Source organism: Notothenia coriiceps, unplaced genomic scaffold, assembly GCF_000735185.1.
Source record: "Notothenia coriiceps isolate Sejong01 unplaced genomic scaffold, NC01 NC01_scaffold00023139, whole genome shotgun sequence".
NCBI classification, from domain to species: Eukaryota; Metazoa; Chordata; class Actinopteri; order Perciformes; family Nototheniidae; genus Notothenia; species Notothenia coriiceps.
Genome location: NW_011355840.1, coordinates 292075 through 305623, shown reverse-complemented (window position 1 = coordinate 305623; position 13549 = coordinate 292075). Strand labels below are relative to the sequence as shown.

Here is a 13549-nt window from a genome sequence, read left to right as displayed (position 1 = left end):
TTTAATTGTTTGGCACTGACTTTTCCTCATTGATGTTTTATGTTTTACTTAGTTATGTTTTACCCTCCTTTTCATGTTTATTGATGTTCAGTGCTCGTGCTACCTCAGAACGTTCCTTTTGATGCTGAGAAACTGCCTTGAAGCCATATCAAAATGTTGAATTGTTCATTCAGGGATTCATTTCAGAAATAAAACCAGCTTGAGATGCTATTTTGGTCTGTTACTCCTTTTAGTTTCTGTTACCTAGTAGGTGGTTGTTCTGTTAAGTAACTTGAAAAATAACCATAATAACCGACATGAAAAAATATCGTGATATATATCGTCTATCGTGATACTGCAAGAAAAATATCGTGATAATATATTTTTCAATATCGCCCACCCCTAGTTCCACCACATTTAAGTTGATTGACAAACGTGTTGAAGATAAACAGTGAGGCTCTAATAATGACTCACAAGTTAGAGATTGCTTTTGGTAAATCTTATTATTTAGAGGCACATTAGTGTTTAAACTGCTGTCATGTCTGCTGCTGCACCTCGCTAACGCTCTCTCAAACCCTTCAGATTGATGAAGACACCAGCCTGGTCCCAGAAGCCATCCAAGGTGGAACTTACGGCTTCAACTCTGCCAACGTGCCAGCCGAGGGATTCCAGTTCTAGACGGCATCTGGGGTATTCTGGAGTTTTGTTCACGATGCAGCACTCTGTTCAACATAAAAAAATTAGGAGAGAAAGAGCGAAAGAGAGCGAGTGTGAGAAATTTGATCCATTGTGCTTGGCTCGTGGGATCCATGGCTGCATCTTATCTGAGAGAAAAATGTGTGGATTTCATTTGGCCTTCCAGGGGAACCAGCCCAAATGAAGGTTGAGATGGCGAGTGGGTGCGAGTGAGAATGAGTGGCTACATGTTGCAAAAAAAGCAAAACATCTACATCGAATGCGTTGAGAGACATGCCGACATAACTTCTGTGTTATTGGAGCTGTCGCCTTCCGAAAACTACTTCAAACGACAACAAAAAAACTTGATGTCTGCCCGGGGAGAACCAAGGACATCCAAAAATAACAAATCAAGAGATCTTGACATATTACGATACAACCGAAAATAACTAATTTTGAACTGAGATGAACCACGAACCATCACAATTCTACGGTCCTCCGAAAAGAGAGGGTGCCACCCTCAACGTGCCCCTCCCCCAATCGGCCACGCTATCAGACATGTGTGTGAATGGACCCATTGTGTATGAATGTCTGGACTCAGTGCTGAGGAGCCAGGTTCATCTCCTCCAACGATACGCCCCGACAGGGCACCATCCTCTCCCTCTGGTGGGCGGGGCCAGGAGTCCGGCTGCGCGTGTCGCATGTGCGAGAGAATGGACGGATGAGTTGTTGTGTGCTTGGCTGCGTGCGTGACTGGGAGTATGCAAGACTGGGTGAGAGCGCATGCAGAGAAATTCAATTACAACATCTGAAGAGAAACAAAATTGCAACAATGAAGTTAGCAAAGGTTTCAGGAAAAGAAATTCTGCCTTTGAAAGAGAGGCTGATCCACAAATCCCTGAAAGGAAGAACTTTGGAAATGAAAAAAAAAAAATCATCGTCATCACAAGGATTCTTTTTCTGTTTTGAATTATTGTTAAGTTAGTATTAATTGACACTGGACAATGCTATTGGCAGGTGTGGAGCAGCAGTGCATTGTATTAAGATGCATTTGGTGGCTTTTGGGCTTTTTCTTTTTGCCTCCAGTGTGTTCCTTTTTATGATATTTTTTATTTTCAGCTTTTAGTTTCATTGCTTCTGTAAAGGTAATTGACGACGATGGTAATCCACCCTCACGTAGGCACCAGACATGGGCTTGATGCTGTGAAACTGACACATCACTATAATCAAACGACCTGTTCCCCTGTCACCTCATTATTCTCCCCTCAATCTACAGCAAAACCACTGCTTTGCAGTATCGTTGCCATAGCTTTGACTTATCACAAAGGGAGAAGAGAAAAATGGCCATTTCACGTAGGATTGTGAATCATAACCTTTGCATGTACTAAACTATAGCACAGTTATATTTTTAGGGTATTTTAGTTTCCTTAGGCTGTGGATACAGTGTAATTTTCATTTTAAGTAAAACTGTGCTTAAATGTTACATGTTTCCCTTTCCCTTATCCCTCACTAGTGTCCGATTTGCTAAATAATCTATGGTTTTGCACATGTACTGCAAAGTGAGGCCTGAAGGCATGTTGGTGGGTTTCATAGGTTTTGACCTGCCAACAACATCCTACAATATGCATCACTCAACCACAATCTTTGTTGTCTTTCTAGAGTAATCCAATGATGCTTTTTAGTGATACTTGAGAAAAAAATAAGGACTTTATTTCAGGAGCAGCAGGAAAGGATCTGCTAATGTATCTCAGCTAGACAAAGAGAGGATTTAGCCTCCTTTTTCTCAAGGTCAAAAGGTGTCCCACACGTCAGACAGGAGTTGTCCAAGGTGGGTTCTCCTGAGTAATAAATAACCCATGAACAAGTTTGCTGTACCTTTTTAGTACCTTGCAGCATCATTAGCCCCATACTACTCTTCCCTCTTATACCAGCTAGGTGTACAAGCTTACCCTTTCCATTTTTTGTGTTAACTTCAAACACTGTAGTAAATGATTACACATTGTGCTCATAAACCTTCTGTTGAACATAGGGGTATTTTTTTTGCAGCATTCCTTGTTAGCAAACATGTGGTTTCAAATCTGAATTTATGATATGGAAGGTATAAAAAGGTGGTTTGCCCAAAAACCATTTTGGGAGATAGGCTACAGGATAGGTTGTCTTCAAGAAAATAAATAGTGAAACCCAAATCGAGAGACTGTGTGTGCGTGTGTGGTCTGTTGTGAAGATGTTGTGTGAATAATCACTGTTTTTACACTATTTTGAAATGCTGATTCAAATCGAGGAAAAGCGGGCACTGATTGGCCAGGAAGACCGTTTCAACGCATGCGTACTAAAAGAAACAAAACAAATGATGCCTTCAGGACTGCCGGAAAGGTCGCAGTTATGACAGGGGCGGAGTTGTTACATCCATAGTCTAGAACATGTGCCATGGTTCATTTCAAACTTGCAGTACTAGGGAACTAACAAAGACATTACAAGAGTGAAATATATATGCGTAATTTTATTTTTGGAAAGAAGAGCCGATTTAAAGCAACGTCTGGAAACAAACATTTAATAACAAGATGTTTACACACGCGCTTGAATGCATCATGAGAAGGAACAGGAAATGAGAGCTTTATTTTGGACAGACCCTTTGCTCCGAGCACGAGCAGACGGTGAGTTAAGATTTAACGCTCAACATCTTCTTAAAACTGTCTACCTCGTGTTACCAACCCTAAATCCATTACATGACGATAACCGATGAAAACAAATGGTTGACAGGTCGCTGAAAAGGTAATCGAAATAACTTAAATGTGGCTTACGAAGCCATTAGCATTTGAGGGCGAAGTTGATGTAGTTTAGGAAATGTTAATCTAAACCAAATCAATTATGCGGATACATGGTCTGTTTTCATTTGATGTTTTATGAACCCACATATGCAGTTATGTGCTTCTTTAACTGTGAAAGAAAATGATGCGGTTGGTTAACTATGCAAACTTCACATGTCCGATTAACTTCGCGAAATAGTTTACCATACAGATTCGAGAGTGAAAAGATAGTCAACTTTTTAATGCACGCATTACATGTTGTAATATGGCACATTTAACTAATATATATATTGGTGATCGGGCTGCAACAGGACACCTGTTGCAAGTTTGCACCTGGTTGCTCACACGGCTGCATAATTACTCTAAATATGGATCAGGTTTGTGGGGTCAGTTACACAACTGAACTGTGTGGCTGGGGGGGAATGGGTGTGTGCTCCTATTGTCACTGTGGTGCCACCTGTAACAAGAGGAACACACACACACACACACACACACGAATAGCGACCTTGTTGCTGTTTTTCTGTCGGAGGCATTCCTTACTGTTAAAACCTCTTTTATTGTTAGTCTTATGAGATTTGTTTAATATAGGCAGTGTTCACTAGGTGAGGCACACCTGTACAATCTGATTAGTAATAAACAAATATAAACACTTTCATTTTTAAAACTGAACATTGTGGTCATGTTTGTAGAATTAATGGCATAGCTGTTGGATTTGATTGTTACAGATGAACAAAGTTTCAGTGCTCTTGAGTCTATAACTCAGTAGTGCACTCAGTCACAGAATGTAGTACTGGAGACGGTGATGAAATGGGCTTTTCACAGTCATGAAAATACAGTAGCTGAGTGCAGTGAACTACTAAAGATAATTTGTTATAATTAATTAATCTGTTGAATATTGAATATTCTGTTAAATCCTGTTTACAGTCCAAAACCCAAAGAAACATCGAATCCCGACACATTTAGGAAGCTGAAACTTTCAACCAGTGTTTGGAAAATAAAACACAACAATATTTGACGATCAAAGTAGTTTCATTTTAGGTTTGACTCCCTAAACTCAATCACATTATGTCCCATTTTTCTAATTCTACTGATATAGAAACAAAATGTGTTTTGCTAAACAGGTGCGGCCCGTAGCTTTTCCGCCGTCCTGCTGTCCCGGCTGCCAGATCTTCTCCCTCCCCACCCCCTCCACCATGGACAACCTGGAGGAGGACCTGACGTGCTCCGTGTGCTACTCTCTGTTCTCGGACCCCCGGGTCCTGCCCTGCTCACACACCTTCTGTAAGAGCTGCCTTGACAACTTGCTCCAGGTGTCCACCAACTATTCCGTCTGGAGGCCGCTCCGAGTCCCACTAAAATGCCCCAATTGCCGTGGCGTGGTGGAGCTGCCTCCGATGGGTGTAGAAGCTCTGCCCACCAATGTATCACTGCGCGCCATCATTGAAAAAGTAGGAGAGAACACAACTTTTACCCTTTGGCGACCTTTACGAATGAAATCCTCTTATTGGTTTCTAAACGTTGCTGCTTCAGTTTGACTTACATGTTTGCTCATCTGCTGTTTCAGTACCAGAGTGACAGCTCGCCACGACACCCTTCCTGTGAGCAGCACCTCAGGCAGCCTCTGAACATGTACTGCATCCAGGACCGGCAACTGATCTGTGGTCTGTGTCTGACCATCGGGCAGCACCAGGGCCATCCCATAGACGACCTGCATGCGGCGTTCATCAGAGAAAAGCAGACGCCATCTCTCCTGCTAGCCAAACTCTCTGAGCAGAGATGGGCGCAGGTGGGGAATCCTCTAAGTACGGGCTGTGGAAATCTGTTTCACTAAACTCAATGCATGTAGGAGTAAAAATCCTTTCTGTTCCTCCTCTGTCAGGTGTGTGAGCTGGGGGAGCAGCTGGAGCAGGAGAAGGCCCGCTGCGAGGGTCTGGTGAGGAAGGACCGCCAGGAGGTCAATGAGTATTTTCAGACCCTGGAGGTGGTGCTGGCCAGGAAGAGGCAGGCCTACCTGGAGGCGCTGGATACAGCCGCTGCAGAGGTGTCGCGCGCCTACGACCCGCTCATCCTCAAAGTGAAGGACATGCAGGTGAGTCTCAGGGTATCTGGATTAAGCTGTTTCCATTGACGGATTTTGCTGAGGTGAGGCGTCCATACTGGTTTAGCTTCAAGCGCCTCAAAAATGATGTAATACCATTGTAGATATGTCAGAGAAACCTAGGGTTCTGTGTCATAGTTTCCACTTGGGTGTTGTTGACAATATCACTATGTATAAACTTAAATATTGATCTGGGCGAGTTGTCGTCAAAAAGGGCTGCCCCAATTTCACATTCTCCCTGATTGATCACATAATAATCATGGCCCAAAGGAAGCAGGAACGAGCACATGTTGAAAAGTACCGCTAACCGCCTTATCCCTGCAGGAGGAACAGCTGGACCTGGTGTCGATGGGCTCCTCGGTGGAGGAGGAGCCTAACCCGCTGGTGTTCCTGGAGCAGGTGCATCTGTTCAGAGAGAGGGTGGAGGAGTTCATCAAAACGCCTCTGCCCTCGGCGATAAACCTCTCCGTCACCCCGAGGGCAGCGGAGCACCTCCAGCAGAACTGGCCCGCCGTGACTATCGGCAGCCTGGAGGAAGCCCCCGTCCCCAAGGTGTGCTGCTGCGCCAGATGTGGCGGCGTGGAGGCCGGCGTGGAATCTGTGGCTGGGGGGGATCAGCTCCACGGGGAGAACATGTGGCGTGAGCTGCAGCCGACTTCTTCTGTGGTGCTGCTGGGGCTGCTGCTGCTGCTGCTGGCAGCGCTGTGGGTGAACCCGGTGGGGGGGGCCTCGCTCGGTTTCTCTCTTCTCTCTCAGTTCAGTCAGTTGGTCCAAAGTCTGAGCGGTGATGTCATCACATCTGTGTGGGACTCTGCGGGGTCAGGGTTCACAGTGATAGAGGCTGCTGTGGAGAGATGGAGCGCTCACCTCTCCTCTGTGGGAGAGAAGGCCTTCGAGCAGCTGGCCGCCTTCTTCAGGACTCTGACATCACACTGACACACACCTGTAGTACAGCGGGTCAAATCTTTAAACATCTGCTTTTGTCCCGATAAAGGCAATGAGTAAACACAAGGCAGGGATAATTGATACTACAGAAATAATCATTGAATATAACTAATTCACTGAAATATATCACATGACCTTATCAAGCTTTAGTCCCCTTCAAGATTCCCTGTTGTCTTATGCAGACCCGGGGAAAAACCCGAGTTACGTCTCGGGTATTTATGTTCAAGTTCTTGCAAGTTCAAAATGTGAGCAGTTTACGTTAAATTTAACTTTTGATGTATTGAATTGTGTAACTGTCAAGTGTTATGTTCCTCTTTGGGGTGTGTTTTTCTAGGTATGGTTCACACTGCCTCGCAATTAAGCATTTATCATACCAAACACTAATCAAACAGTTTTGAAGCTTGGCATAAAGGAATGTAAATATTGGGGCATTTCAGCAGCTCTCCTGGTGTCAGAGAGCTGCTGACCTCAGAACAGCTGCTCCTGTATATCATCACAGGGACTTTAGAGCTGATGGTGAACACACACCTCTCCGAGTGCCTTTAACCATCACGCTCTTTCCAACTTAATCGCCTTTTTGTACTGGATTGTAGTTTCACCAGGACCAAAAGCTCAACCCTCTTTTTTTACTCCAGCGGTGGGCAAATATATGAATTGTATTATAGCCTTTTTAAAAGCTTTACCGTTGCAATTTTGCATCAAATAATTGTTACGTTTTTTGCTCAGGCAGACCCTTACTGAAACACCAGTGAGCATGCCAAGCTACATTCCTAAATATTATAATCTCATGTATTATGTTTATAGTATGTCATAACGGTATGCTGTTACAAGCGTCACACACTCAAAGACATTTTGGTTAATGTCAGGCGTTTTCCACAAAGGTCAACCCAACCTGTATTTCTTAACTTTTTGGTTACAATAAAAGTTTGAATATATTTTTTTTTGTGTGTTTGTTTTTCTATATCTGTGCCAGTGTAAGATGGGGTAGAAGTAGAAGTATGTCTCAAAGTGATGTCTGAGCACAATTAACAGCCGCTTGCTACATCTGTCTGTCATGTGAAACCTATCTGTGGCATGACCTCAGACAAATCATGACTGTGCTGGTCTTGCACAAATGATAAAGTCGACAAGTTTGTTTCATCATTAGAGTATTTAAGGTGACAACACTTTAGAAATATACAGCAAAAGATTTTATTACACATTATTTCATGGTTTATCAGTTCTTTGAGTGAACTATAATTGTCTGCAATATTTATTGGTTCAGTGTACAAATAAAAAATAGTAAAAAGAATAGCAGCATTTGGTAAAAAGATGTAACATATGTACAAGGTGTGGAAGAAGGAAAGGAAAACAGCGAGAATAAGCGTGAGGGTTAGGCAGTGACTGCGTCGTGCTCTTTGAACACGATGGTCTTGGGGTTGATTCCCACGCTCTTGGTGGTGTTGTGAGTTTTGTAGATGCCGATGAGACGGTCAGCGATCTCGAACATGTTGTTCCTCAGCGAGATGATGATGAACTGAGCGTTCTTTGTTTGCTCCTGCACGGACACAACAGAAAAGAGAAAGAAAGTATTGATATAGAGAAGAGAGGGATTGAAACTGCTGCAGAGGTTCCTTCAGACGGTACACTGAAGCAGGAAGTGAATATGACTTGGAAGCCTCCAAATGTGATAATTCACCACTAGGCAGTTAACTGTGTTAGCGCTCCTAAAAACAGGCACTTTTCTCTGCACCCCCATCAAACCAGGGGGACCTCAGCAGAGATTAGCTCCACAGTTCTGAGAAAGCTGGCTAACATGTTTCATTGTTGAAGCATCACGGAACTAGGAAAGGACCAGACTTGCTAATCCACTACATCCCTACTCAAAATGTACTTTCATCTCCGAACAAACATCCATACTCACATAAATGTAACAGGCCACGATGGAGACGTTCTTGAAATCGAGCGCAGCATCGATCTCGTCCATGAAGTAGAGGGGGGTGGGTTTGTAGTGGTGCAGAGCAAACACCAGCGCCAACGAGCTGAGGGTCTTCTCTCCTCCTGACAGGTTAAAGATCTTCTTCCAGCTCTTCTTTGGAGGACGCACACTGTGGACGGAGAGACAGAACACCACAGCTCAAACAGAAGCTCAGCATCCATGGACAGAAAGGTCATAACCAAAAGGTGTCTCTGGTCTTCCGTCAGTGCCTCTGTCCTCCCACCTGAACATGATCCCCTCAGAGAAGGGGTCCAAGCTGTCGACGAGCTCCAGCTCTGCGTCGCCACCCAGTGTGAGCATCTGGTAGTTCTCCTTCAGCTTGTTGGTGATGATGTTGAACCCGGTCATGAACTCGTTGAGGCGCTGTTTCCTCAGGTCCTCGTAGCCCTGTTTGAAGCGGTCCCTCTCCGTGGTGATCTGGTCCAGCTGAGCCACGCGCTGCAGGTACAGCTCCTCCTGAACACAGACAGGCACACCGTTTCCTTTGTCAATACATCTCTGAGCAGGACTTCAGAATCACCATCACCACAACTCACATGGACTTTGTAAGTTAAGAACATTAAACTCAATTAATTACTTCCATTCACAATTCAAAAAATGTAGTTTTTTTTATTGATGTACTGTAAACTGAAATATGGTGATCACTAATGTGAATCTCTGCTGGGGTTGGACAACAGGACGTCTGTTGTTATTGTTCAAATGTTAATATGTTTGCATACCTTCTTCTTGTACTCAGCGATGGCCCCGAGGTTGGGCTTCATGTGAGTGCACTTGGTCTCCAAGGTGATTATCTCGTTGATGATGACGTTGGGATTGGGGATTTCTTCCAGTTGGGCCGAGGTGAGAACAGGAAGCTCCTCTGCGGGCTGGCCCTCGACCGTATGAAGGGACAGCTTGGTGGCCTGGAAAATAACATCCAAGGTCAAGACTCAACACACACTAAATATTTCTTCCAACCAGACAATAAATAAGCAAATACCTAAATCCGCCCTTCATTTTAGAAAAACCTAAAGATGTGTGGAACTTCTAAATGTTGACTTATTGGTTGTTTAAACATCAAGTGAACTATGTTTGTTAATTCCCCCCCATTGGCAGGGCTCAGCTCTCACTCTGGTGAGTTTGAAGTTATAATCACAATGACCTCTTTCTGCCAGTGCTTGATCTTGCTGTTGTGCTCGGTGATGGTGGTGTCGATCTGCTCGATGCGCAGCCGCACGCTCAGAGAATCCTGCTGCATGGCGTGCTCCTGCAGCTGCAGCGCCTTGATCTCCTTCACCACCGCCTGGTACTGCTCCTGCACCTCGGGGAGCACCGCCTGCAGGGCAACAAACAATATCACTTAAATAAATACTGTTATTTATTCCAGAGAGGGTCCCGAATGATCAGGAATCCCCTCATTCAAATCAGGACAGCTACACCTTGAACTACTCACTTCACTTCAAATTGGGTTAGGGATTGTGGACTTAGTCACTGACTTCTGATGGAAAGGACTCACACATGTACTCTTCATTCCTTACTCACTTAGTTTCTTCAATTCTCAATTTACAAGGCCCTTTTGTAACCTAGTTAGAAGAGACCATGTTTCTGATGTCCTGCGTGTCTCTGGGAGCAGGACTAGTGAATAAGGGGGTCTAACCTCAGCCTCCTGGCAGGCCTTCATCACGTCCCCCGCCTCGTCCTCCAGCTTCTTCAGCTGCTCAGTGAGCTCTGCCATGGACTTCTCGTTGTCCTCCAGCTCCGCCTGCTCCCGGCTCACGCTCTCCTCACACTTCTTCAGGTTGCTGCAGAGGGGACAGGAGGACAAAGGGACACGTATTAGCCTCTGTCAGACTGGTTAGTATGTGTCTGTGAAAAACGGAAAATAATAATGATAACAGTTCAGGTGTATTTTGCTAAATGAGGGCTAGGGAAATGATACTACGGTTACAAAGCAATGCCAACATTCAAACACTACTACGTTAGGAAGGTGTGCACCACAACATCCTAAAGCTCTTCTTGCACTGAAGCAGCAAAGCTCCAGAACGATCCAAACCTTTTTCAGACCTGGGATACCGGGTGGGTCTGCATAAGACAACAGGGAATCTTGAAGGGGACTAAAGCTTGATAAGGTCATGTGATATATTTCAGTGAATTAGTTATATTCAATGATTATTTCTGTAGTATCAATTATCCCTGCCTTGTGTTTATTCATTTACTCATTGCCTTTATCGGGACAAAAGCAGATGTTTAACTTAAAAATGCTTCTCCAGTAAAACAATAAGTTCTCTTAGGACTCCGTTAAACTTCACAGGACAGTTATTGATGCGAAGGGAAAACCTCTGCAGCAGTGTCCTCACTGCCAGTCTGAACACATGAAGGAAGAAGAGTGCTCACTTGGAGGCCTTGGCGCCTCGGCCTCTAAGTGACGCTGTGTTCTGAAAAGACCTCGCATGCAGGCGTCTCCTTTTGACCACAGCGTCAGTCTTTGTGTTCCAGATACTGACGACCAGAGGCCTATTCCAGTTTGCTACAGCCGCAACATTTATAACTCAAAGACGATTATAAGAGTCGCTGAGCGTTCCTGTAGCTAATGCTACTTATAATGGATCAATATTAAAGATAACACTAGTTACTTCCTTGTCTCACATAATAAGCAACATCAATGAACCACCAGGGGAATGAAACATATTGCAGTTGATCCATTGGACTTGGAAAGACAAAGCCCTGATGTCCTCACCGGTCGGCGGTCTTTATGGCCACCTTCGCCTTGGTGATGATGGAGGAGCAGTCGTCTAACTCCTTGTTGATCTTGTCCAGCTTGTCCTGCTGCGCCTTCAGCTTGTGGCTGTTGATGTCTACGATGAGGGTGTGGAGCCGCTTCACCTCCGTCTCCACCTTGCCAGCCTCACTGGACGCTGCGTCAAAGTCTGAGGGAGAGAAAGAGGGGCAGAACAGAGAGGAGGGTATTATTTCAATATGCAGGGTCTGATCACAACACACAGAGGAATTCACATTGATACCATTTTCATGAATATTACTGGCATTTAGATATTAGAACTCAAAAGTCAATATGAACGTTTTGTCACCATTCCATGATGTAGAGGGAGGGACAGCTTCTCCACACATTGACACTCAGACGAGCAGGAAATAATCAGGAGGTTGATAATAATATGTCTCTAGAGTTTAGAGAAGAGCTCCACCTTTCTTGAAGGCGGCCAGGCTCTTCTCCAGCTGCTTCTGTCTGGCCTTGTCGGGGGCAGCAGCCAGCACGTTGGCCTCCAGCTCCTTCATCTGAAGCTTCAGGTGAGTTTCCTGATCAGCCAGACTCTGAAGGAAGGAGAGAAGGACATATGTACGTCAGGGACACTGTCGTGCTAAGAGCAAAAAGGAAATATGTGACTTGCTCTATCGAAATCAGTCGCATTGACCCGAAGACACATTGAGTCGTATACACGGTTGGAAAGAGGACATTCAGAGCTTTCACCGAAACCCCGGAAAACTCTGCACGTTTATTTTGAAATGAGCCGTTGCGACTTCCGACTGATTTGGATAGAGCGGGGCACATATACTTTAACAATTTCATTTTGGGCTTTTAACAGTGGGGCTTATTTTAAAAATCCCCAGTGAATGAAAAGAAAGATGTGTGTGTGCGTACGGTCATGCTGTTGGAGTATTTCTCCAGAGTGTTCTTCATGTCTCGGAGCAGAGTCCTCAGCCGCTGCACGCTCTCCTCCAGCTGCAGCCTTTTCTCCTGGCAGTTCTGCAGCTTTGACACTTTCTCCGTCAGCTGGCTCTCCATACGGTCAAGCTGCAACAAAAAGGAGAAGAAAGAAAATCTTCATTAAGACCACAGGTTCCATTTTCATCCAGCATCTAGAACTACTTCCAGGAAACATTCAATCAGGAGTTATTTATCAAACTTGCTTCACCCACTTGGAGTCAAGTCACATGTCAGGAAGACTGACCGCACCAATAGATTCAACTTCATTCCAGCTGAAGTGTCACTTGTAATCAAATCTAGTTCAATGTAAGTGAAACATGAACATCATTTACATGAACTGATAGTAATACATCTAATCTGCTTTTTGAGTTGTTGTATTGCATCTTATGTGGCAGAATAAAGAGAATTAAATGTGAGCATGCCTTAGTACAAAAAGTATATTAAGTAAAGCATTTGCACAGAAGGCTCTGTAGTTTAAATGTAGACTTCAATGTATCACAGACGTCACTATCAACAAGTTCGAATGTACAGAATTGTGACAAAGCTGTTTCTTGTTATTATAATTCAATCCAAAAATGTTTTGTTTTTTTATTATCTTTCCCCGTCTTGAAAAAGTGAAAGTGGCAGCTAACATGCATCACTTTCAATTTGGTCCACTCAGGAAGTGGGATGCACTCTCACCTCCTCCTGAGAGACCTCTGTACCGAGAGAGGAGCCCATCCTGCCCTTCATCGCTCGTCCTCCTCCAGTCATGGTTCCTGTGAAGCACATACCCCACAGGGACATTCAGACAAATCCATAAAAGAAGAAAGTATAATCTTCACTAACGGCCCGTCCACACAGCGGCGTGCGTTGACGCTTCACCATTCACTTTGAATGGGGTGACGTCACATTTCGCCGAACTGCATCGTGGGAAGCGACGTGGAGCGTTGCTGGCGTTGCTCGCTGCAAAAAGTTGAGCAATGTTCAACTTTTGACGCCTCGGCAGAAGCGTCAGCCCCTCTCACAACGCCCGGTTCGAAAGATGAAGCGGGGACTCCGTGGGACCACCGGGTCCTGGTACCCTCGTCCGGTGGTCCATACCGGGAATGGATCCTTCCTGTTCGCGACCTCCCACCAAGTGGGACTTCCTGTCTAGTAGCTCTAACCGACCCACCCACGAGGGGGGGGGGGGGGTATTGAACAAAACCAATTAGTAGAGATCGATCCAAAAGAATGCTGGGCAAGGTTTGTGTCGCCGACACGCAAACTGCGACGGCCGCCCCAACAGACTTTGAGCCAGGTTGTTGGTTTAGGTGTACTTAGAGGGCGGGGACTGTGTGTTCGGTCGACCAAACTAACCGAATCTCGAAACATGACCATTATAC

At 44.8% G+C, this 13549-nt stretch overlaps 3 protein-coding genes across 6 annotated transcripts in view; 2 read left to right on the top strand and 1 right to left on the bottom strand.

Moving 5' to 3' along the window:
• The window catches only part of kpna4 (karyopherin alpha 4 (importin alpha 3)), a 12672-nt gene extending 9832 nt beyond the window's left edge, over nt 1–2840 (top strand). Inside the window, exon 17 of the mRNA XM_010781353.1 lies at nt 562–2840. Coding sequence (XP_010779655.1) covers nt 562–657 — 96 coding nt within the window. The 3' untranslated portion in view covers nt 658–2840. The remainder of the gene's footprint in view (nt 1–561) is intronic.
• Nucleotides 2841–2967: 127 nt separating this feature from the next.
• On the top strand, nt 2968–7437 carry trim59 (tripartite motif containing 59). 2 transcript variants are annotated; one of them, XM_010781349.1, is made up of 5 exons: nt 2968–3308; nt 4583–4909; nt 5026–5247; nt 5341–5550; nt 5884–7437. In XM_010781349.1, exons 2-5 carry the CDS (start codon nt 4655–4657, stop codon nt 6493–6495), a joined length of 1299 nt encoding a protein of 432 aa, XP_010779651.1. In that variant the 5' UTR covers nt 2968–3308; nt 4583–4654; the 3' UTR covers nt 6496–7437. The 2 variants fall into 2 exon arrangements, with proteins under 2 accessions (XP_010779651.1, XP_010779650.1); XM_010781348.1 differs by having other exon boundaries at nt 2968–3426.
• A 218-nt stretch (nt 7438–7655) lies between these two features.
• The window catches only part of smc4 (structural maintenance of chromosomes 4), a 20757-nt gene continuing 14863 nt past the window's right edge, over nt 7656–13549 (bottom strand). For all 3 annotated transcript variants that reach the window (XM_010781350.1, XM_010781351.1, XM_010781352.1), the window contains 10 exons: nt 12864–12940; nt 12117–12269; nt 11662–11788; nt 11199–11388; nt 10119–10263; nt 9624–9797; nt 9202–9384; nt 8706–8938; nt 8408–8591; nt 7656–8041 (listed from right to left, as the gene is read on the bottom strand). In XM_010781350.1, the coding sequence (XP_010779652.1) occupies nt 7877–8041; nt 8408–8591; nt 8706–8938; nt 9202–9384; nt 9624–9797; nt 10119–10263; nt 11199–11388; nt 11662–11788; nt 12117–12269; nt 12864–12940 (1631 nt within the window). In that variant the 3' untranslated portion in view covers nt 7656–7876. The remainder of the gene's footprint in view (nt 8042–8407; nt 8592–8705; nt 8939–9201; nt 9385–9623; nt 9798–10118; nt 10264–11198; nt 11389–11661; nt 11789–12116; nt 12270–12863; nt 12941–13549) is intronic.